The sequence below is a fragment of the Diuraphis noxia genome, unplaced genomic scaffold (genome assembly GCF_037042655.1).
Source record: "Diuraphis noxia isolate RWA-SAM2 unplaced genomic scaffold, SU_Dnox_SAM2 contig0002, whole genome shotgun sequence".
In the NCBI taxonomy this organism is placed as follows: Eukaryota; Metazoa; Arthropoda; class Insecta; order Hemiptera; family Aphididae; genus Diuraphis; species Diuraphis noxia.
In genome coordinates, this window is record NW_028301712.1 from 58,993,150 (window position 1) to 59,020,772 (window position 27,623).

A 27,623-nucleotide genomic window follows, 5' to 3' on the forward strand; every position below is an offset into this window, starting at 1 on the left:
GATATTAATTGTTATCGTTCTGTATTGGTATTATTGTTGAATTATATTATTATTTAAATTATTATTATAACGATCGCATGTGATCTAACTTTCCATATTTTAATTCCTGCTATTGGCAATCTCCTGATAAGTTATTTGTTGGGCGTGCCAGCCGAATCAGTATGTATAAGTTATAGTTTTTTTTTTTTTATTCTTTGTGATCGAAGAACTTATTGATAATATGTATTAATATTGTTGTTTTAAAATTGTATAGAATATTATTATTAAGGTTTAATGTGAATAACACACTTTTAAATTTCGTACTACACACTGAGTTTTTCTAACTATATACAAAGTGTGTCGTAGGTACTACACACAATTTTAGGGACTGGTGTCTGGTAGTGCTTGTTATCTAGTAAAACGGTGGTAATAAATTGGTGAGTTGCGAAGTCGATGTAGAAAATATTCTAGAAGGTATGTTGCAGAGGAAAAGAAGCTGCAGGAGATCACTGATTTTGAAATTCACTTAAATTTTGAAATCATTGTTTTTTCCTTTGATCGAGTTATTGAAAATATTAATAAAAATATGCGGATGTGTTTTATATACTAGGTAATATTGTAGTGCAAATATATTCTATTTCTGATTGTGGTAGGGGGTGAAATTTCAAATTCAGGTAATGATGTTCAACTCGTAGTTTGTTTGTTGTAATGCAATAATTTATCGTGGTGGCGAAAATCCCAAAGGGGTGGTCCACTAATACCCCTTATATGAATATCTGATACTGTATACTCTTAACTCTTACTCTCCAGAGATGAGTCTGGGTAGATGTCCACAATTTCAGTAGCAAACAAAAGAAAGAAAAAGGTGGTTGATGATTGTTAAAAATGAAAATGAGATTAATCTTAATGGTAGGTACAACAGGTATAATACATACGTATTATGAAAAAGAAAAAAAAATGTTTAAGATCAATGTAATACTTATCTTTGATATGTATCAACTATTAATGTAACATGTTTATTTTGAATGTGTTCATAAGGCCTTAAATCAATGACATGATGTTGAGAGAATTTACGTTTCTTGATAGTACTTATATAAATTATAACTTTTAACTTATACTTTGAAGTTTGGACTCATTTGTATTCCTTAGGTTACCTAATTTTTATAGTTATAGTACTTATGTAGTTTTTTAGGCTATTCTTATGGATTTAAATAATTTTAACGATATCAAATGCTAAATATAAGATTGTTCGAGGGTATGCGAGTCTTCCATAAAAGCATACATGCAGGACCAATTTCTCCAAAAATTTAACAAATGTAAAAACCATCAACCAAACCAATAACTATAAAAATAACATAGTACACCTATTCCATTTTTCATTTTTTAGATAATTTTAGCAGACAGATTCATGATTGGTCCACTACACATAATTCTCAAATTGCCGAGTTTTTACTGTTTCTTACCAAACATTAATTTATCAAATAATCAAGAAGAAACATAAAAAATTTAGCGGAGAAGTATAGCGAAGATTTTCAAAGTATAATCTTAAGTCAGTAATACTTAAAAAAATAAAAATAAAAAAACGATTGTTTAGTTGGAACAGTAAAAACAAAATGAATTGAAAGCTCTCATAACATTATGTATAATCCACTCATTTATTTTGTACTATGTAAGTACGTTCTATAACTTATAAGCTTCTCCAACAACTATAGCTACACTTCTTGTAAATTACATGCAGTAACCAATAAAAGGTAATTTTCTACACAAAAAAGATTCAAAACTTATCGTGGGACCTAAAAACATTTATGGAGAAAAACATATTGAATAGTTCAGCATTTCTAAATATCACGGACTAATATTGTTATTCAATGTCACTATATCAGTACAAAAGTAACATTACATATTTACCTATAATTTAGAATATATTTAAATAAAATATTTTTTTATGTTAGAAGAGCTAACATTTATTTTAAAATATATTCATTTTTATGATTTTTATACATAATCACCATAATAATATATAGTACAGTTATTCGTAAATCATAACGATTTTAAATTACAATCAAATATGTATAGATACCTACATGATGTGAGCGGAACGAAAAATTCGATCAGGTAGGTATAGATAATAGAATTTTTCAGTTATTGGTTTTATTATTATATATGTATGATATTTTTTTAAAGATAAATTTAAATTAGTATTATATAACAATAAATTAATGCATAAAAATGAAAACACACGGTTCTTATTTAAACTGAAAATAATAGTTTTATATCCAAGCAAAATATTAATAAAAATATGTTACCATTAACAATAATAAATGTTGTTACGTATATTTTGTATTTGTACCTAGTTGAAGTGAAGTTATTAATTTAAATTATTTTGAAATTACCGCGTCATGATATGATTACGTCTTGAATATAAAATAACTCTAAGAATATATTTGCTATACTATACTATATAGCAGTATATTCACTACAACGTTTCTGTCCTTTGTACATATTGCATAATACATTAATACATATTATATACAACACAACAGTGTCTAATATTGTTCATTTGGATGACAGAATAAAACTGCCTGTTGCAGCGTTTTAAAATTAAATATATATTATTTATGTTTGAAATATTTTAACGTTGTGTCCACTTCAGGCTCGGATCCAGAATAGATTTACGGAGGGGGGGGGGGGGGGGTGCAGCTCGGATAAAATTTTAGCCAATCAGCAAGATAATGTGTTTTATCAACCCACCTATCCGCGCTTGGTCCACTACCCTCCCATCTCATGAAATATGAATGTTGAAAAATGATTTCACACCAATAAAATGTAGTAATTAAAAATACTTGATGGATTTTAAGCTAATAAGAAATAAAAGCAAATTTTTAGCTTATAGAATTATAAAATCAATAATTTTTCCAATATTGAATTGGGGTGGTAAAACAGGTTTTAAAATTTGCCAAACTAATATTGATTTTCTAATTTTTAAAATCTAACTATAGCAATTAGCTGTAACTAATTTACAATTATTTTGTAGTGTTATGGTATATTCACAGTTTTTTTTAGCTGACAACACTTTTGATAATGTATCAAAACACCTTCAAAATTTGTTTTATTAATGAAGTTTGGGAATTGATGAATATTATGGCATATAATTTTTTAACCTAACCACATAAATAATGACAAATGTTTTATCCGTTGCACTATATAAGTATTAACCATTTATAAAATAACGACTGTTGTAGTGTTGTCAAATGTAAATTATTAAAATTATAAGAAACAATATACAAATACAAGTGATTTGACAGGATTTTTCAAAGTTGAATCTATAGTTAATATGTATCCCTATGTCATTAGGATATATTATGATAATGATGTGATTTGGTAAACGGGGTTTATGACGCCTTGGCAATTTGGCATCAAGGTGAACATTTTTTGGGGCTGAGGTGGTTTGATACTTTTTGGTAAACATACCTATAACACACGACTAAAACTAAAACATATAGTTATATATATATATATATATATATATATATATATATATATATATTGTATATATAGTTGCGTAATAATTATACCTATTATATATTATATTAAGGGTACAATGAGTGAGTAGGTGCTGAGATGGACATGACTACCGTTTTCGACCAAAAAGTTCCCTTCCCTTTTCGGCCGATTTTTTTTTTTTGATCAAATTTAAAACAGGTCGATTCCCTTTTCGACCAAAACAAAAATGTATAAAATAAATTTAATATAAAATGTAGAAAATTATTTAAAGTATAAGAATATCTTTATATTAATATGTCAGAATATGTATATAACAATGTAATAATATATAAAAAAATTAAATAAAAATGTAAAATGTTTGTCAATAATTTGTATGATTACAATATATATTTAATAAACTAATAGGTATATAATTATTGTAAAATAATGGAAAATATTAGTAATAATATTTAATATTCTATACTTTATCTTATACTTACAAAAAATTATTTAAAATACAAAAATTCCTATATATTTACATTGTTTTTATATTTATATTATACTTAATAATTATTGACAGCATTTGTATATCATTATTTTATTATTTTAAATGCATTATATACATTTTTATTTTGGCCGAAAAGGGAAGGGTACGATTTTGGTCGAAAACGGACTCGCTCGCTGAAATTCATATGCAGTATAATAGATCATGGTTTCTAAAGTTCACCAGGTCATCATGGCAATTTCGCACAAAATGTCGTACTCAATAGATGCTACTGTTTTTTGCGCCTATGAATTTTTCATTGTAATATTTCAAATGTACTCAACCGTACGGCCAAAAAGGTAATAAAGGTTTTAAATCATACGGTATCTAACCTTTTAAAAGCAACTAATTTGATTGAGTGAAATCAATTTATAATGAATATAACGCACCACTTTAAATGCATGGAATGACCAGCACCTATTATTACATTATATTATAATTCGATAATTATAATGTAATATTACACGCCCCTAAGCTCATAAGAAAATTACTTCAGTATGTATTCAATTTTTTCTACTAGAATAGAAAATATCTAACATTATTCGAACAGAGTTAACTATTGTTAAAATTAAAATTTTATTTATTTTAACTATCATGAATATTATTGGATTGCTTATAATAATAGTTAATAATTATGTAATCATGTATTTATTGTAACGATTGTTTGGAATTCTTGAGGTATAGGCTTGTACTTTTACAATAGGTACTCGAAGTCTTTTCAAATTATTCCATCTTTATAAAGCTACACATTTCTAATATCCTTTTATAATGTATTTCAGAAAAATATTATTTGGCCTTTCTAATGATTATTGAATGACTTTTGTAACTTTGTAACATTCTTAGTGAGTACATTATATTATATTCAAGCGAATATTGCTTATGAAAATATGAATATTGAATTTTCAAAATATAAACAATAATTATGGTTTTTTTCTTTTACAAAAATTATCGTGAAGCTTGCAGGTGGGTTTAATTATATAATGTGTATGTTATTCTAATTCATAAATCACAATATGGTATTCAGATAGGCGTTATAGTAGTTTTGTAATCAGACAGATAGACTATTAATTTAAGATACCTATTATAGGTAGGTATCTATCAACAATGGTTCCTAGATTACCGCTATATGCTTATATATACATGACATATACTAGCTATTACAGTATTAAGGTGCTCCGGTCTTCCTTTATTATGCTTTTTAATACTCGTTAGTCATTATTTATTTTACCTTGGTTATAGTCGAATATTTCAGTGCTATATTATTATGTCGCTTTTACTCGTTTGTTAAGAAAATAACTTTAAATTCTCTCCTCATTAAGTATTATCATTGATTATCAATGGTATTATCCATAATTATTTTAGGTTGCATAAAATTAATGTCTTGTTAATCTAAATAAATATACTGCTTATGATGTACCTTAAGAATTTTTTTTTTAAATACATAGTTATTTTTGACCATGCTTTCTCTTATTTGACGAGAAAGAGAATTACATTTTTCGAAAAACCAGTAAAAAATGAAGTTTATAATAGGAATTTTATTTTAATATAGGTACCTAAATTGAATTATACTTAATCATTGAGTTAAGCTATTTAATTTTATAAGATTGATCTTTTTATTCGAATACGGAATAGGTATACTATACAAATTATTATCGCTTTAATTCAAGCATTATTTATTTAAGATTGGTACCTATAGGTGCATACATGTATATATATATTTTTTTAAATATTTGTAAAGGTTTTCTACATTGAACGTATTATTAACCTACTTTTACTTACGTTTACACTTTATACAATTTTAAATAAAATATAATATAGTTTAATATGACAGTAAATAATTTCACTACAGTGTGAATTAGTTTTATTTTGTTTAGTAATTAGTATACATATGTAAGAACTAAGAATCTAGTTTTATACGTATTAAAAGTTTTCAAGTAGCTCAAAGAGTACTTAGGTAATCACTTAAATTAAATATATATGTATTTCTCTTTATTTCAATATTCGAACACCTATCTATACTCTACCATATTGGAATAATATACAATAATTTGGTCGGCAGTCGGGCTCAGACAGCCAAAACGATAACACGTGCGTTCCGTAATGCTTATCGTATCAAATCAGTTATTCCTAATTGAGTCGGCTGTATGTTAATTGCGGCAAAAAAAATTTAACATTTTACTATATCTACGACAAAACCGATAAGACACGCCATACAAACGGTGGCAATTTATTTTATATACCTACCAGCAAAATTATTATATACACGACTCCTACCTATGTGTACCTATATACCTACGTGTGTCGTTTAATTAATTACCTAAGTTAAATTATTTATCTTTCTTACAAATTGGTAAGATAAATCCAAATGTATTTTTAAGTTTAACGAAACATACTGAATATCGGCTCCTTTGCGTTTGTTAATACTAGTTAGTACCTACTTACTAGTGTCAGTAGAAGTAGTTAAAAGTTTAATATTTTGTTCAACGTCATGGAATTTACAACAATGTTTAGCCAGAATGACAAACAATTAACAGTGTTAGATAATTTTAAATTCAAATTTAAGTATGAAGTGAAAAGATAAGTGGTAATAAAACATGCAAAGCCAAATTGGTCTTCAACAAGAATAAAACTCTACTACAAGAAAAATCAGTTTTGGACCATATTCATGAATCAGATTCTATAATTGAACGTCAAGCTATAAGTAATAATATCAAACGAAAAATGTCTGAAAGCAATATAAACGATATGCCATCTAAAATAATTATAAAAGAACTTCGTAGTTTAGGAAATGATACACAATTAATGACTAATGATATTTCACATATTGGTAGAAATTTATATAATAAAAAAACTAAATATTTCCCACCACTTAATATATTAATGAAGTACATGAAGCTCTAATAAATATGAATATTATGACTAACAATAATGAAAACCTTTTGCTAATTAATGATAAGGAAACAAATATAATTATATTTACATGTCTCATCAATTTAAAATACTTATGTTCTATGGAAAAAGTTTTTATGGACGGAACATTCCAGTTCTGTACTAAATTTTTTTATCAGTTTTTTGTACGGCGTGGATTTCAAAATGGCATATATACGTCACTGGTATATACATTGCTTTCCAATAAACATACATCGACTTATAAACATTTATTTAATAAGTTACATAGGTAAGTATATATGAGTAGTATATAATAACTTTGGTAGGTACGAGTATATGTATAAAATAAATTGCCGCAGTTTGTATAGTTTTAAATTTTTTTTTGCCGCATTTTACATATCGACTTTTAGAAAAAGGTTAATTTTACTGCAGTTTACCATCTCCCATTGTGTCATTAAAAACGCTCAAATAGAGAATACTGTCTCACCAATTGTAATTGTAAACAGGAATAAAATTCAAAAAATAAAACGATAGAAAATCCATTAAAAAAAGCTCTATCGTCGACTAACTCACCAAACCATGAGTATGAAAAAAAGTAAATTTTTCGTCTCGTCAAATCGTTCCTAAGCCTTGGATCCCTTTGTGATCTAACAAGGTACTGATGTCGAAAATCGAAGCATTTTTACTGCCCCAAAACGTGATGACAGACACAAAAAAAACACACAAACGTCATAAAAAAATCAATACATTCCTCGCTCCGTTCAGAAACAAAAAAAAATTTGGTTGAACTAGATACTTATAAGTTATAAATATATCTAATACTTTCTGGCTTTGTCTTGTAAAACGGCATAATGGTAGACATAAAAAAATGTGCATATAATTATAAAGTTGTAAAATCAATAAACTTCTCAGTATCACTCTTTGAATGTATAATAGGAAACAAAACAGAATATTTTGAAATTTATTTTTTTCGCCCATAGTAGCCAGCTACTAAGATACTAATTTATAATAAATAAAAATATTTTCTTATAAGAAGGTAGGTAGTAGGTAGGTTCTATTACTACAAAACACTTGTTGTAGTCACTTGTAGGTACCAATTAATCAATTTGTATATTTTTGTTTATTCACAGACTACTCATATATAAATATATTATTATCAATACTGCAACAATTTAGGTTAATGTATCACGCTATCATGTTTCACATAAACGGTTTAAAGACAGAAAACTAACGATCAGTTCATCAGAACAATGTTTCTATCGTTGTATCTGACAGTCCGACGCCATAAACACAGGCACAGAGTGTGGTGTGCGGAAACTTGAACTTGTATTGTACCTGCACCTACTAAATAGTTAAGCGCAGACTGCAAAAAAATTTAATAACCATAGGAATCCTTCACGAGAGTGGGAACTGTGCATAATCAATATTTTTAATTATAATCAAAAACTGATAAACATAATATGCTACGCATTGTACTTTATAAGTTTTTATTGTTGAAAATGTTGAAACATAATTGCAATTATGATTCTTTCAATGCTTTTTTAATATTAATAACGTGTCTCGTGGCTATATATAGTAATAACGTTACACAACAGATTTCCAACATTTTGATATGAAACGGCATCGTGTGCATCTAATTTAGTTGAAAAATCGGTTTAAACAAGCTGGAAAAATTTGTTAATTGGAAAAATTAAAAATTTCAGGCTAATCTTAAATGCAGTATTTCATTTGCTACATTGTTTTCTTCTTTTGATGTTCATAACTCATATTTATATTTAACGCACATTATATTACCCAAAAATTGTGAATGCATGCCTTTATAACTCTTACAAACTAATCCTAGATTCCTACCTGTCATCTTCTTCAAGAATAAATAAAAACAAAACACTCACGATATTTAGATTTATTAGCTACAGCATATTAGTACACGCGTCGTATAGGGAAGATTTTGGGATTTCAGCAAACACTGCAAAATATTTAAAAAATAAATATATTTTGGAATGTAAGATTATATTGTATACTTTGCGTATCTTTTAATTTATGAGATACATATACACAATACTTATTTGCAATATTAATTTAAGATCATAACAATAAAAATGTAATTTATTCACAATTACAAAAAATTGAAAGCCAATAAGTATAATAAAAAATAACTTATGACTGTATGAGTAGGTAACGAGTTAAGAGTATTTATTACATATTATCCTATTAAATTAAGAGAGGTCAATTGTAGCCTGTATGTGTAAATTATATTAAGAGTTTTTTTCGTCGTTAACTATTATCATATGAAAACATATAATATAAACTAATGTCTAATATTAATACAATCTAAATGTAATAGTAGAACATACAAAATTTAATAATATATGACACATATTCTTATATTTTAAAATACTTATACTTAAGTAATTATATGTGAACATGGTACATGGTACATACTGTGTAAATTTGTACTATTTTTTTTTAATTAAATATTTAGTTAAAATTATGGTATTCAAGTATTTAGCTTAAATTCATAATTTGGTCAGTAAATGTTTAAAATTATGACTAAAAAAATAATACTTTTTTGTACTGTTCAATTAATGAACACATTTTTCAGAACAATGAACATTGCATTGTATGATTAATATTTTTTTCTACCTACTATTTATCTATGATTTTAACTTAATATTTACTATGACATAATAATGGTCGTAATAATTCATAACTAATAAAGAATAATATTTAATCTAACCTTAAGAGTTAAGATGATTAGTAATTAATTGTTTTTATACGATATTTTTTTTCTGAGACAAATATTATGTTGTGACTTTTCATCGTATGATTGTGTATTTAACAAACGGTTTGAACCTTATTTAACTAATTAAAATTGTTAACTAATGCAATAATAATAAAAATATTTAAAGAATACAGACATATATTAGGAATTGTAATAAATCATTTTATCTATTTTATGAATATTCATTATTGTAAAGTTAATAGTTATTGATACAGAATAGATGGGTAATTAATAATAAATATTTAATAATTATACCAGTTTACTAAACGGAAATAAAAAATTGTAAAGTACTTTGAATATTAATTGTTAAATTATTAGAATAGTTCCAAATAGGCTCGGTTATATTATTAACGAGTATTTTATGTACAATATAATATTATACATAATGTATAGGTTATATGTCTAAATAATTGCATAAATATTAATCGACGTCTATAAACACCTAGATTTCTTAAAATGGTTTATGGACATGCACTAATCACATTTATAATGTAAAATTTATTCTTCACTATACACTTACTTAGGTCTTTAACTAACGTATACTTGTATGAACATAACTAATTATATACCTACCTACTATATAATGAGATTCTAGAAACAATGCGTGATGCACTGATGCTACTTCCGCTATTTATGCGTTGCGCAATCACGATCTCTAAAGATAATATACAAACTAAAGATCGTTACAATTATTATGTATAATAATTATGACCTATGAGGTTATGTATGGTTTAAATAATATATCATATAAGTACATATAAAAAAAAATCATAACACAGAAGTTGGTTATAAATTTCTTTTGGAAATGAATAAGACCCTGGCTACACGTCTTGTGTGACTCATAACAGGCAGCAGTCAACTATATAAGCTATGTCACCTTAGAGGACCCGAACCGCGCTTTACCCGGTTCCTCCGACGAGACTTGCCCAAACAATCGTGATTTTTCAGTTGACCGTTGATCATACTCATACGGCAATCGTACGACAACGACGCCGATTTCCTGTGACTGTGTACGTTTACGTTTCCGGTCAATACCAACGACTTGACAGGCGTCTTCTGTGCTCCATTTTTGTTTTCAAACACCCTGGAGATTCTTGAATAGCTCCATGGTTCCGTTTCTGGTACCGCACGCCATTTATGCAATATGTTATCGTCAAACGATTCGACTAGAAACTCATCATTATCGTAGTCGACTATTGGCCTATTATAAGAAAAAGAACGCATATTAACTATGTACTCATGGGTTCCAACGAGGAAAGGATTATACAAATTACCACAGCAAGAGAAACCAATCCACAGATGTGAAGCATTTTTTTTTTACAAAAATACACATAAACTGTAATACAATATACTATTATATTTACAGGAAAATATTTTCAATAAATTAAATATGTACAATATATTGGTTATTACTTATTAATAACAAACGCTACAATAGTTCACATAATTTGTCTTTTATTGACACGTGAGAATAATTTGTTAGTCCTTGAAACATTTTAAGGTTTAAGAGTTATTGTATAAATTCTACTAAAAATGTGGTTCATTTAGATACATTATTGTGTCAAGGTTAAATTATTTTGTGCAAATATGCATGTAATCATGTACCAATTTTTCACTATAATTACAACCTAAAGTGTGAAACTACGTCGACTAATATATATTACACACAACATTTTTTTTTTTTTTTTTAAATAAATATTTAAGCAAGCGTCCCTTTTACCCTGTTTACTTTCTTTTACCACTAAATACTAAGCGGTCTTTTGAGGGGTCAACATTCTGTACATTAGATGGCAATTTTAAATCGACATATGCCGACCTCTTATCGCATCCTGTGCGTTTTATCAATTCGTCGACTCGACCAACCAGCACCCTGTATTTGACTGATTTACGATTAGTGACCATAGTTGTGAAATGATTTTGAAGTTGACTTGACACTGCCCACACTTTGTCACCCACAATTTTCATGCCACTGGGAAATTGAAAATCTTCATCACTCTAAAAAATAACAAATGTTAGTTACGATCATAAATTTGGATTTTACATTAAATACTAAACAAATGCTACACTTCCCCCTTAAAATTATTACTTAGTTTTACCTACTTAAAACGCAAACAAGATTTAGATTTTAGTTTACATAGAAAAATATAATAAAACATTTAGCCACTACATGTATTTCGTTGAATTAAGTATATATTGTAAAATAAATGACTAGAATTTTTAAATTCAAAATTGAAAAAGGATAATACCTGTATATCTATACAATTTTTTATTATTTTTTATTTTTCTGGCGTTTGTATTTAAAATCAATTTTTGAAACAAATAAACCCAAAATTTTTAAAATATTTTTAATAGTGTATTATTATTTAATTGAACATAAGCATCGGCAACTTTTGTCATTAGCATATATTTTTATTAGCAGTTTAATAAACAACGGTGAAGAATGTTAATATTTTTTTTTTTAGTCAAAGCTAAAAATATCTAAAGGTTTCTATGCATCTAGGTATATGAACATCTGAGTTCATTAACCTAAGTTATTTTAATATAGGTTTATTAATTTTAGAGAGGGTAATATGGTTGGTTAAAAATTAGAATACCTATGTGACGATGATTTGTTACTAAAAACCCGGATGGTTACATTAGTGACTAAGGACAAATATATCGCCACTCCAGGCAACACTTTTTATTTCATTTAATGGTTTATTATTAATTTAATGCAATTAAAATTTCCGATAGACATTGCGTAGAAATATCTTCGATATCTTTTGTTAATCCGAGGTTTAACATTAACTTTTGACGTCATCTGGCAGTCTGGCCTCTGCAAGACTAAACTAACCAGTTACCTAACAGCTACCACTCTGAGAAATTTGACAATTGTTGACAACCCATAAGCACACTCGTATTCAATTATATATAGTTGTTCCTACCAGTTTCAATATTTTAGCATATTTTACAAAGCTTAACCATATAATTTAATTGAATAAAAATTATAGAAACGTACCACATTATCAATTAATTTTAAGTGATTAGGTAGTTATTATACCTTATATATCGTGTGAACATATTTAGTGTTAAATGGGTCTTGAATGTTCCAACAACTCAAACTGCTGTCCATTGATGCGTATATAAGTACTCCATTGTCAGTCATCACTTCAACACTAGATTGGGTTTCTCTAACTTCTGAAGATAAAAAGAATGTACCGGAACCATCGATTAAACCATTTTGAAATAATGATTTATTTTGTAATGTGTTGGTATTCACCCACGATTCCCTGACGCTAGCAAATGCGTGGAAATACAATTTTCGGTCGTTTTTTATTATAGGACCTAAACAATGACATTTCTGGACATCAGGAAATTACATATGTTATGGGTACTCACTAATCATAATGACAAATATGTTACCTAATGCTAATCCTAATATCCCATCCATTAAGTCGAAGTTTACTCCTTTAATTTTAAAGTGAGCTTTATTTGGGTACGGGTAGAAGTATGCTTGATCTATCACCCAACTTTCGTCATTTTTAAAATCGTACACTACAAGTTTATACGCAGTAGTGTCGGTTATGTAAGCAAATGTGTTACGGCCCTTTGAATCTTTAATATCGACTTCGATGTTAGTAAACAATGAAACGTCTTTTACCTGTGACGTTGGAAATGTATACGTTTCTACAACAAAGATAACGAGACAAAATAAGAAATGTCAGTGTATTGAAAAAAAATCAAACAGTTTCCAAACTTTATAGTATTTATGCTTACTTATAACTCTATCACCATTTTTCAAATCAAATATCAAAAGTTTTGGGGGGCACACTGAGCGGGCTGTCATCTCAAATTGGTCTAATGTACCGACATCAATAACCCAAAATCGACCGAGATAATCAATCTAAATACGTACATAAAGATTAATTAGGTCTTTTCTATAGTATAATTAATTGATATTGTCCACTCACTTTGGTTCTAAATACTGAAACAATCGTATCGTCGCAATTGATCGTGTCTTCCGAAATAGTATTAGCCTTCCAATTCGGGTACGGCGCTAATAATACGGAATTAGGACGTTCCCCTGGAACTATTTCTGCGACGGATGCAGGATTTCCAGGCTTGATACGAGGAACCGTTACGAACACACGTTTTTTGATATCAGAATTTGAATTCGAACCCATATTGAAGAATATTTTTTCTTCAGATGAACCTTAGCAAGAAGATAAAGTGAAATTATTTACATATATTATTCATTTTATTAACATATAAATATATATATGTCATTTGTATCATAGTTTTATAAATTTTGGAATTCGCTGCATTTATGAATAGCTAATGTTGAAAACATTTTATATTTTGTGACAAAAAAAAAAAAAATGGTGATCATTAAATTGTTTACGTGACGAAATAGATTTGTTCTCAATAAAACAAAGATTGATTTAGATATAAAAAAAAATGACTTGTGATATACCTACTGGTAGAAATTGATACGCGCAGGAAATAAAATTAAGCGACTTATTATTATAAAAGTATAAAAAAAAGCAAACAGATTTTTTTCCAGTTTAATGTCATTAATAATACAAATGTGTATAATCTGTGTACTGGCTGTAACCTGTAATATTGTTTTCGTGATACCCACTGAACTAATTTTAAAAGAAATTACGTTGTTGGTGTGCGTTTCTATATACATATAATACAAAATACAACATAATACGGATTAGTGATTTAAAAAAAAGTATATAAACATTACAGCTACGCTGAAGCCTGAAATCAATACACATTACACATATTATAGAAAACATACATATATATTATTATAATATCACATCATATACCTATAGGACCATATTCATATAATACCTACACAAATTATTGTTCCTATTAATTATTTCGTTACGCTAATGTATGTACCTTGATGGTATATACCAATGGCAATATAATATGCAGTTTTCCGGTTGTTTTTTTATTTATATACATATGTGTACTCAACATTATACTATATTGACACAAAAATAATTGTCATAACACTCATAACAAATACGGCATAAATCGTGTCACGATTGTCTTCAATGTTTGTTATTAAAATGTGCAAACGCGGCGTATAAATTATATTCACCTTGAAATATGTCCACATCCAGTATGACACAGTTTTCCGGGATAAACTTCCCGGAGTTCATGGCGGATTCCCGGTGATTGGGACTGGCGAATGTATAGTCCACGTACACCCAGCTGTACTCGACTTCCATCGTACCTGCGACCGCACCGCTCACGAGAACCGCCGCCACCAATGTCGAAATCAACCCGCCGCTGTAACGGCAACGATATGGCACCATCGTAGTAGTTATTTACCTACTGAAAAACGGAGACAATATAATCGTTAATCATAAATGTAATAGTTTATCAGTATGTATAGGCACTATAGTATTACGGTTTATAATGTAATGCGGGTAATTTATGTTTAGGTAAACTGCTAAAAATCATTCACGAGCCGAACCGGAACGAGAGGAAAAAACGGCGAAACGTGCGCGCAAAGTTACACAATTATTTATTTCGTATTAGCTGAGTTCACATATTTTATACAATATTTCTCTTGCTTTTTCTCGCATGCGTTATTATATGTAGCAACAACAAAGTTGTCCGACCCGCCACAATACTAATGTAAGCTCTAAGTCAAATCGTACAAATTGCATGCTGTAAATAATATTGCATAAAAGTAAAATTGACCTTCGAAGCAGTGGTTGAATTGGAAAAAAAATAAAGGTGGACTCTAAATGAAGTTGAATAATTAAGCAAATTAATTTAATATTAACCCTATTCCTTGATGAATATAATAAAGGGGTACGCTATAATTTGAAGAAAAATGAAGAGTAGCTCAGTCCTCCTGCGTCCTCCCCCAATTCAACCACTGCTTCAAAGAATTTCAGATGTGTGAACCCGATTCTGCATAATATCCGTGCTAAGTGTTGTTTATTTTTTACTGTATCTATATTAATATATTCTATTTAATATGTATATATAATTATATTAAACAGACACTGAATACCATATATATAAATATTACTGCGTAAATATATTGCCGATGTATCTATGGGCTACGGCGCATATGCAACGGATCTATTGAACGAATCGACAACGATGACGAATATATTATAATATTATATTAGGAATAAGTATACCTATAAGTATATTTTTGACCGGTTAGATCGCGAGTTTTTGGGAGGCCATCCGGACGAACACCAGTATAATGGTAGGTTAGTATAGGTACCTGGTCGAAAAACGCGAGTTTTTATCCTATGACCGATAGCGTTTATTATATACCTACCTACCTTCATTAAATTATATAATATCAAGAGGTGGATAGATGGTTCGCAATGTTTACATACCTACCAATCATCGTGTTAGACCGCTGTAATTGTTTACGCGCGAAATTATCTATTATTATAATTGAATGCGAAATTACAATGGGCCAAATGTGACCAGATCTATAAAGTTAAATGAGATTACAACTTAAAACCTGTGGTGGTGGCCCGTGCCCCGTGGACTGTAAAAAAAAAAAAACACTTCGCGATAAGTGATAACAGAGTTAAGCACTCGGCGTCTTAGAACCTGTGATATAACAACCATTTTCCCGTTTGCATACATAATAATATATTATAATAAATTAACAAATACACCAGTCACGAAAACCGTATGTAATTATAGTACGAGCTGATAACACGAAAGCGGTTTTAAATTTTAATGGTCATTCGCCCATCCCAACCGATTTTGTTTGATTATATTTTTTGTAACATTTTATTATAATGACGCACTTTTTTAAACGATGAGGTGATGTTGCCCGCGATAGTGAAAAACTGGTTATCCGAGTTTTTGAAACGGACTCTCGAAAACAAAAATCCTGCAATAATAAAAAACCAACACAGACCCACATCGTATTATTCGTATTATTAATTGAACAAGGCAGTGCTGTAGAAACCGCGATGCGGGCGATTCATTGCACCATGAGACCCATACTTCAATAAAATTATATAAGAATTAAGAATCTATACTAAGAACAATTTTTTTTAATAAGATCATAATATAATTATAATGCCCTTTGAACTTTGTTATTTTAGCATAATATAGCATCCCTCAGGTTTCAAATTATCACTCCCAGTTCCCATATAATAACATGTAACAATATAATTATTTTTTAAATATTTTGAATACATAATTTATGATGTACAGTATAGTTGCTTAATAGTTTAAAATTTAAATAAATAAAGAGTGGCGATTACATTAACATTTATACAATTTCAACTTTATTATTAGCTATTAATTTGTCTATACAAAGTATTGAAGAAAAATGAATTATATTTGTATATTATAATTAAAAAGTAAAAATATGAATGAGTAAAAATTTAAAACTATTGCAATGCAGTTTATTGCAGTGGGGTTACAGACTGTAGCGGGGCTAAGCCATCACAGACTAAATTTGCACCGGGACCCATCTAGTTCTAGCTACGGCACTGGAACGAGGAAGGAAATATTATGAGTACCTATATATATGTATACATAAGTAGGTATATTATGTTTATGTTTATAGTATGTCCGTGAAAATATACGTAAGAATATATTTTGATAAGACCGTGGCTCGTAGGTGCTCTGATTTTTTTTTTATCTTTTATAATAGTCGATGCTTATAGGATGTTACAACCATTAAAATTATCAATAATATAATATTAATATGAGTTTATATTATTTTAATGCACTTACGCACTAGTTCACTACGCTACTACCTAATATTTAACAAAGTATTTATAAAATAAATTTAGGTACCTAGTTATGTAGTTATTTAGGTATTTATACGTCAATGCAACATCAAAACATTAAGTTCCTATGCACAGTGGCGGTCCGATGGTTTTCGGGGTCTGGTTCAGAATTTTGCGGGGCCCCATGGAACATATTGCCATATATGTTAATTTATGAATTATTTTTAGATGCATAACTATATTTCTTTATCATATATATGTGACTTGTGGGGCCCGGTGCGGTCGCACCGTTTGCCTCCCCTTATAGGATTGGCACTGCCAATGTGGTGTGCGTAAATGCGCAACGCATAATTAGATTTGTAGAAGTATTAATTCTAGAAATTATAAAATTTTAAATAGGTTTAAATCTTTACGTTTCACTGATGTTTACGAAAACTATATAAATATTAGTTAATCGCTCTAATAACTATTAGGTTTTGAAAAGAAAAAATCAAAAACAGTTATTATAAAACATTAAAACATTTACTAATATTGTTAATTTCTTTGGAATTAAGATCATAAATTTTGTGTAGTTGAGTTTAAAATCAGATTTGAAATAAACAATCTATGTGTAAATTCTTAATAATTTTGTTTTATTTGTACTACCTATATTTGATACGAGATCTGTTGTTTATTTGATTTATAAATTATTACACCCAATATAATGCCTATTGGTATTGGTGTTCGACGACCGTGACCAATAAATTCGTTTGCAGTAAAATACAAAAAAAAAAAAAAATAATAGATTACAAAACATTTATTTTAATTCGGATTTCAGAGTTATGTGTAACGCCATCAAAACATTGTGTACTTAATTTGATTACCAATCCGACAAAATAGTATGACCTTTAATTAATCTTCATTAATTAGAAACAAAACGTTTTTAAATCAAGGGCGTTCAGCTAAAATAAAAATACATTTTTCACGTTTCAGCTCTGGATAGTGTTTGAAAATATAAAGAAATGTTAAAATCTTTTTGAGGTTATCCCAACAGGATTAATGTCCAAATTGTATGAAGTTAAACTCAATAATTGATTTTATAGGACGTAGGTATACGGTAGTGCTGGAATTGCATTATTTTATTAATTCATTAAATTAAATCCTGAGTTAAATTCGGAATTATTTAAAGGTCCTCCACACTAACCTTTGTTGATACTACTAGCTGTATAGGCAAATTTGACTAAAATTAACAAAATATACGTGTAGCTTATTTTTATATTATTCGTAACGATAAAATTATTAATATACAGGGTGTCCCTTGAGGATTTACCCATTGCAATATCTCCCGAAATAATGATGATATCGAAATTCTGGTCTTGTAATAAGACTCACAGGGATAAGAACTACAATTGTATCATATTTTAATTGATTTTAATGTTTTGGTAAAAAAGTTAAAAAATATATTTTTTTATTTAATTATTTTCAAAAAAATTAAAGATAGCCATTTTGTAGAGTTTATTTTTATGAAGATATTGACGTTTCAAAATTTTATTTTCATTAATTTTCTGAATTTTAATATTTTTTTTAGTTTCGAGAAAAATTGCGAATTATTTAACACCGTAATGTGTGTGTAATGTGTAAACATGCGACCTTCCGCGCCGCGCGCATTCCCTAAGGCCGAATACCTTCCATGTTCCTAATAGTTATAAATTATAATCATATTTTATTACTTCAAAACTAGAGAAAATATTAAAAAAGCGGGTAAGTCGTGGATGTCGCTCTGCTGTACAGTAGGTTACTGTAATGGATGGGATTAAATTTGAATGCAATGATAGGTATCATTGTATACGAAAAACGATTCTGAACGGAGATGATTTGTCAGTCTAGGATATATTATATTTAAATATCGTCATATATTCTATTTTGAAACAAATATTTTATTTTTCAATTAAGACGCATTTTGCATAAGGCATGGTTAATCAATTAATGTAGTTATCATGTAGTTATCATAATTCATAATACCTTCATATGTATCACAACCATACCATAATTTGAAGATAAATCGTTATCATTACGCGATTTCATAAAAATTTAAAACTTGAACGCTCAAAACATTTTTCCTATAATGACGCTTCAAATTTTCTCTATAGCTATTTGAAGCAAAACTTGTGGAAAACTTGGTGTTAAATTTTATAACCTTAGATATAAATACAAACAATATTATGAATTTTGAACTACAAAATAATTTGCAAATATTCATGGTTTTGACGAATTTTTGTCAATATTTGAAATTCAAATGCTAATAAAAATTTAATTTGAATTTCCGGTGGACATTTTTTTTTGTGATAAAGATTGACAAATTTGTAAGAAATCTTGTATTAAATTTTCAAATATTAGATTTAAAAAGAAAATTTTTTATGAATTTCTAGCTTATAATAAATTGCGAATTTTCGTGATTTTTACGTATGTTGTCAAAATTAAAATTTAAATGCTTGTAAAAAAAAAATGTGACTATACATTTCTTTTATTTTTCAAATGCTATTGTATAAAACTATTTTAGGAGCCTTGTATTAAATTTTCAAATCTTAGGTATAAAAGGAAATTTTTTTATAAATTTCTAGGATAAAATAATTTACGAATTTTTGTGATTTTTACGTATATTGTCAAAATTAAAATTTGAATGCATGTAAAAAAAAATTGTGGCTATACATTTCTTTTATTTTTCAACTGCTATAATTGCAAAACTATATTATGAGCCTTGTATAAATTCTCAAATCTTAGAATTAAAAAGAAAAACTTTTATGAATTTCGATCTAAGATGATTTGAACATTGCCGTAATTTTTATGTATTTAGTCAAAATTTGAACTGTAAATGATTATAAATAAAATGTGTGACTATATATTTCTTTTATTTTTATAAAAAAAAAATTTCAGACAAATTGAAAATTTCAGTCGTCTATAAATATCTCAAAAAAAGTCAAAATATTTTGAAAATTATATCATGTAAAGAAAATGCCAATCTAAATAACTGATAAAATTTTCAAGTATCTGCGACTTATACTTTTTGAATAATAACAAATATTTAAATTCGTTTGAGGATAAATCGTTATCGTTACGCTATTTCGTAAAAATTTAAAATTCAAACGCACTTAAAATTTTTCCTATAATGATGCTTCGAGTTATCTCTATAGCTACTTGAAGGAAAACATATGGAAAACTTAGTGTTGTATTTTTAATCCTTAGTTATAAACGCAAAAATTTTTATGATTTTTCAACTTTAAAATTACTTGCAAATTTTCACATTTTCGACAGATTTCGTAAAATTTTGAACTGTAAACGTTCATTAAAAAAAATTGTGACTTACGATTTTTAATTTTTTTTAGCTACAATAAGAACAACTCATAAGGAACCTTGTATTAAATTTTCAAGTTTTTTTGGTAGTCCAACATTTTTTTACCGACACCTCAAAATTTCAGTGGTCTATAAATAACTCAAAAAAGTCGAAAATTTTTGAAAATTAAACTGTATATAGATATCACTAACATTAACATTTGGTGAAAATTTCAAGTATTTACAGTGATTAGTTTTTGAATAACAACCATATAAAAATATCGTTTTGGTCGAAAACGGGTTTTACGTAAAAATTCCCGTTTTTCTGTCATTTTTTTTTTGTTTTTCTCGATTTTTTTGAAAACTGTTGGAAAATGTTTACTTTTGACCTCTATAATGCACCAAGGATCTTCACTTTTACATCGGAAACCACCCCCAAAGTTTGAAATCGAAGCATTATTTCGACTAGTTATGCTGTACACAGACACAAAAAAAAAAAAAAACACACACATCATTGTAAAATCAATACATTCATCACTTACTTCGTTCAGAATCTAAAATCAGGAAATTAATGAAAATTTTCATGTGTATGGGGAAAAAATCGTTTTTATGGTTGGGTATTCACCGTAATATTATTAAAATAATAGTTAAATATAGTTTTAATAAAATATGTGTAATCCAAATTATTATTTATTTATCTACTTGTTTATTGCTTTTATTTAAAAGGTTATTGAAATCATGGTTAATAGGTGTCTGAGTCGATTTTGTTGACTTTCCCGGGCCTTGTTTTTTAATTCTAGAAAAAGGATTCCACTATACAAAGGGCAGCAGTTAAGTAACCTATCTATTAAAGTTCTAAGTTTTAGTACCTAATTCGAAGTTGAGCTGCTCTTTTCATACACAAAATTGTTATAGTTGATCCAGAATGTATTAAGAGACTAAAAAACTTAATAAATTAATTGTCAATACCTAATTAATTAGTTTGCCATGATCAGATTATAAGAGATAATAATTTAGTTTTTAAAAGTTACAACCATTAAAGATTTTAAATCCTATATTTCATATTATAGGTGACCGAACATCCCTCAGTTTCCCATTCCATTTGTAGTTATTTTTATGTTTATTTATGATTTATTTATTTATAATAATAATAAACGGGACATTTATATAACATTAATAATTAATAATTTAATAATGTTAGTTGTATTGTAATTTTAAATGTAGGAATTTTTTTGATTTTGGTAATCGGAGTTCGAGATTTTTAGACTAGAAACATCACTCTACTCATAATAAAATCACTTTGTTAGATTGTTTATTTTCTAAAAATTTGTCTCCCACCCTTGCAGGCATTGGAAGGCTTGTCTTACCGTTTGTTACTGCTTCAAATGTGTGAACAAATCGATTTAATTTTAACCGATGTTTCGGTATAACATTAAATCATTCATCCGTCTATATTTTTTAAAAAAGTAGATTAATAGATTTTCAATTGGTTTTTACGGTTTTTTCTTGACTGCATTTGAGACGAGTGTCTTCAGAAATCTACGGCACATCTCGTTTCACGTTCATATGAATCTGATTAGATATGCGTACTTATTTAGTTATGCTTATATAAGTAATAAGTATAATAACCATATCATAATATTATAATATAAATAAATCACATACTTATAATACATGGCACTAATGCACTATTAACGCTGAAATGATTATGCGATCACGTAGGTAGAATCGCATTACTCCGTAAATAATAATTTAAGTAGGCACCTACCATTTGGTTTGTATTACTACTTTGTATATTATTATAATATACAGGGTGATTTTTTTATCGAAGAACACTCATTATTAAAAAAAGTATGAGTGTATGAGTATGAGTGTTCTTCGATAAAAAAATCACCCTGTATTATTATTATACTTGCACTAAAGGGGTTTGTGAGATGCACGCAAAACGAATTCACTGTATAAAATATGAAAAATAATAATCATTGAAATTGCTTTGCATCAATTTTATTTATTTTCGTCGCGTTTATCCGTATATTGATATACAGGCAGGTACTATATAGTTAATTCTACGTTTTGTATATTTATTATATGTATGAATTCATACATGTATGCACGTATGTATGTATATATTGTATGTATATATTGTATATTTATGTGTGTGTATTAATGTATTATACATTTATAAATTGATAATAGTGTTGTAAAATGTGCATCAAATCGATAGCATGGAGTGATGCATTAAATATTATTATGATTTATGTTACAATACGAATAATTTTAAACTCCGAGCCGACGGAGTAAGTATACCTAAATTATATTGACTATAAAAAGACGAAATTTTTGGCAAAAACACTTTTTAGATTAGTTTAAAAATTGGAAAGTAAGTACATAGCGCAACACCTATTTATTTATATGGGAAAGTATTATAATATATTCAAAATCTAAAAAAAATACTATAATTCTTTAAACTTGTCTATAATTTTTGAGGAAAATAAAAATAAACAAACCCAATTTTTGAAATATAGACTATTTTTCGTGTGTATTGTATGTATAACATTTATAAAAATATTTAATTTTTGGGACAGTTTTTGCAATTGATTTATTTGTTGTTAAACTTAAACCACTCATTTCTGTCCTTATAGTGGCGGATAGACACAGAAAAAACTCCTTTATTGAAGGACAATAATATTAATATATTCTGATTTCTGACATGTTTCGAGTCAACAATCATCAGTGGTCCTACCCTGGAAATCTATAATTTTCCAAAACATTCTCGTGGGCGTCAAAACAACGATTAAACTGTTGTAATATTATAACAGTCAACAGTTCTTATACAACGCGTAACATTACAATATAATGCCGTGTCGCGTACTAAATACAAATATATTATTTTATTAATTGTATTGCGTAGATACCTTAAATATGATATGTGGCTTTAAAAATATAATATAGATTATAGGTTTGAACGATATAAATATATATTTAATATCATACCAATATAGGTACGTAATATATAATATCAAGCAAATATGTATTATAATTAATATTTCCAAATATCTGTGAATGCTGTATATCTGTGCAGACAGTGCAGTATATTCATAAACCATAACTACATATAATAGCCATATAATTACAAGTACTTTAGTTTCAACAAAACTATTATATGTATAATGCATATCATCCGATTAATGAAATTGAATTTCTGTTTGTAATGCATTACGCGTTTATACATTAAATAAATAAATAAATAATTAGATAATCAGATGGGAAGATTGTGTGAGGAAAGATGTTAAATATGTTAAAGAGGTTGTTCCAGGAGCAAACTGGAGAGAAATAGCAGAAAATAGAATAAATTGGAGGGAAATTTGTTTTGCGGGATGGTCTTAAAGGCCGGAAACCCCCCCCCCCCCCCAAAAAAAAAAAAAAAAATAAATAAATAATTATCCTACATATTGTCGTCGCGAGGTTTTTTCTCGGTTTTTGTTTTAGTTTTGTCAGCAATAATTGTACCGTTTATTTCTGGTACTGTGACAGCGTTACAAATGGAAAACAAAAAATAATAAATCACATCTTGAATTCTCCGACGAATATAACATTTAATTTTAACGGTTAAAAGCCGGTCTGAGTTGCACGAAACGAAATTGACAGCAGTTACAACAACAACAATAGTAATAATAATAATAAAATGCTCTTGCAAACTTGGCGACAGTGTAACAGATTAACTATAATAATATACCTACCATCACCACTGCAACTGGAAACGCAAAAATGCGAGTTATATTGAATTCTGAAATTGCGAAATTAAAAAAAAATCAATCTCACAGTTTGTTGTTATTTTTGATTAACTACACCTAAACATTGTTACCCGTATAATCGAAACTGTAAACTGACACGTGGGCAGATAGAATAATATTATTACAAGGAAATCGTATATTAAAATCCGTATGAACTAAACCTTAATATTACGTTATATTGACATTTGTGTGACACGTAAAAAATATAAATTGTTAATGTAAAGGTGTTATATTAATATTAGAGATGTTGGATTAAAATCATTAAATCAATAGTAGTGGATGTATGATCAAAGTTAAAATTTGATCACTACTTTTTTTTTTTAATTGTATTTAAAAAAGGAACTTTGAGGGCAACATAGTATTATTAAATATATTAATAAATTATTTTCAGATACATCACGAATTATTTTCACCATTAGTTATACTCACAGAAAAGCATGTTAATTTATAAACACTACAATTTGATCCTTAATAATTCTCATTTAAAACGAAAATATCACCACTACCAAAGAAACTAAATAATTGATGTTATTATAACTTATCATTAAAAATCCCTCTATAATATTTATACCTAGCTATTATATGAAAATAAATATAGATATTAAAGTTACGACCTAGAAAACAAAGTTGTTATAATAGTATTACTTCCTTATTCGTTACTGCCTTACTGATACGTTGCAACTACGTTTTTATAAACGAAGTAAAACAAATTTATTTTTGTATTTTTATTTCTATATTTGGTGTATTCTAAATCAGGAGTTTCCTATTTTACGGCACCCAAATTTGAGATACACTTTGACATCACAAGCCAATTTTTTTAGATATTGATAGAAAAGTAGGTAAGTAATTGAATTTAAGATAACATTAAAGAATTGTTTTTAATACCTTATTGAAAAAACTAATATAATTTCTAAACATCAATTAGCGTAGATTGAATACCTATATTATAGATACTGAAAAATTTGAAAACCTTAAATCTGTAAGGGCTCATAATATCGCAGTACATGCGATGTAAGCAATATATGACAATTATTGTTCATAATACATTAATACGTTATAAACGTGATAAAAAGCTAAGGGACTGAGCTATTATAAAATAAAAATAAATAATTTTAGTAATATATATATATATATATATCGTATACATGTATGCATGTATTTTTTATTTATTAAATCCTATTCACAATTGTTGGATCATTACACCAATAAGCCATTAGATTATATATATATCTACCTATTATAATAAATTGCACTTTGAAATTTAGTTAAGATAGCTAATATATAGTAGCTTAGACTAGGATTAATATAATATATAGTATTATATAAATATCTATAAAGATGATTGTTTTGTAATTGATGACCAAATATTTATCGAGATTTATATAGAAAAAAAAATAGATAAGTATAATATTTATATAAATATATGATGTAAATTAGAAAACATTGAACATTTATTACGTCAAATAAAACACAATAATAGTGTTTGAAAACTATACAAGGTACTGCAAGTCTGTAACCAGCTATAGTTAGTATTTGCTCATATAGTCATATATAATAGTCATACATATCATACACTTAAGGAGTAATAGTAAAATGTTACGCTAATATTAAAGCATTATTTTTGTAACAATAACTAGAGAGCTCCTGAATTCGTTTATTATAAATGGTGTAAACTAAAACATAATTATTTGCTGACAATCAAATTGAAGTGTAGCATACTCGTACAATCGTTTGATTTATGTTACTGGATTTCTTATCATAGGTATCTAAATTTTAAATACTGAGTAAAAGAGAGTAGGTATATAGACTGCTTGAATATTATTCGCAAGAGTATAGAAAATCTTGTTTATGTACTAAACCTCACTAAACATGTTTATTTTACATAACGTATATCATTAAAATTGATAGTTTAAACTGCATAAATGTGTAAATACATTCACAAAAAGATCTACAAAAGATGGAAACAATGTGTGTCGTAAATAGTGGTTTATTAATAATGGTGTTTGTAATTAATGTAGGTAAACATTTCGAAAAATTGTAAGATACTTTTTTTTATAAATGTTACGCTTTAATTTTAGCTATTAAAATTATTTTTTTTTCCGTGTAAGTACTCTGTAAATTTCAATTTTCAATAACTGTTTTTGTCGTGGCTAAAAAAATTTTATACTTGCTTATTCTAGTTATATTAATTTAATTAGTTACCACATGTATAATCAATATAATATACAATCAGTATCTTTTCAATAAATTATATTTTATACTAATTTGTAATTCACGTACATATTATTAATAGATTATTCAATATTCGATATAGGTATAAGGGTCTTAATTTTTTTCTTAAATTGTATTCTAAAATATTTTTTTGTTTTACTAAAATAATTTATTCTTATGTTCAAATATAAAAAATTCTGTTGTTTTACGCTTTTACATTTTTGTTTAGCAAACTAACATATCACACCTATTCAAAAAACTTATCATTCGCAAGTCACAACCTAAATAAAGCTGATAAAAATAATTGGATGCTAATTTTTTACTTATGAACTTTGTAATTTTTATTCAAATGATTAACAATTCTTTTTTAATGGACTAGTTGTGAAATGTATATTAAAAGTACGAATGCTTAAATTATAAATTAAGGTAAACTTACGTTTGTATAATTTGTTCTTGCAATTATCACGTGTGGCACTATTTATAAACATTAAACACCACTTATGAAAAAAAAAAAAACTAAATACTATAGAAATTTTTACAAGCCACTAAAATTAGTTTAAATTACATTTATTCCAATTATATGTACACATTATGTTTACTACGATGTTGATTGCATAGTACTAAATGACCGGCAGCACTGACTGAAACCCAAGCGAAACGAAAAAAGTATTTTCCCTTCTTTTCCAATTAATCAGCATTCGGTTTGCGAGTAGGGCCTGTTTTATGTTACAATTATTGCCTGTGTATATTACTTTATATTATTGCTCTTTATAGCTAGCTATCTTATTTTAAATATATTTTAATCATTTGCATACTTATAATATTTATATAATCAATAATAACAATATAATAAGTAATAAGTAATAACACTAATAACACAAAAAGTGCTATAACGGAATATT

General features: G+C 27.5%; 1 protein-coding gene and 1 pseudogene across 5 annotated transcripts; one reads left to right on the forward strand and one right to left on the reverse strand.

Annotated features, from left to right (window-relative positions):
- The first annotated feature begins 6,494 nt into the window (after nt 1-6,494).
- LOC149058731 (uncharacterized) lies at nt 6,495-7,193 on the forward strand (annotated as a pseudogene).
- Nucleotides 7,194-8,871: 1,678 nt separating this feature from the next.
- Nucleotides 8,872-27,350, reverse strand: LOC107170470 (dopaminechrome tautomerase-like). 5 transcript variants are annotated; one of them, XM_089220749.1, is made up of 9 exons: nt 27,158-27,350; nt 24,457-24,503; nt 14,776-15,011; nt 13,628-13,869; nt 13,434-13,560; nt 13,080-13,343; nt 12,718-13,001; nt 11,494-11,672; nt 8,872-10,878 (listed from the first exon to the last, which is right to left on the reverse strand). In XM_089220749.1, exons 3-9 carry the CDS (start codon nt 14,990-14,992, stop codon nt 10,551-10,553), a joined length of 1,641 nt encoding a protein of 546 aa, XP_089076875.1. In that variant the 5' UTR covers nt 14,993-15,011; nt 24,457-24,503; nt 27,158-27,350; the 3' UTR covers nt 8,872-10,550. The 5 variants fall into 5 exon arrangements, with proteins under 5 accessions (XP_089076875.1, XP_089076874.1, XP_089076876.1 ...); XM_089220748.1 differs by lacking the exon at nt 24,457-24,503; XM_089220750.1 differs by lacking the exons at nt 24,457-24,503; nt 27,158-27,350 and adding an exon at nt 16,469-16,489.
- Nucleotides 27,351-27,623: the final 273 nt, after the last annotated feature.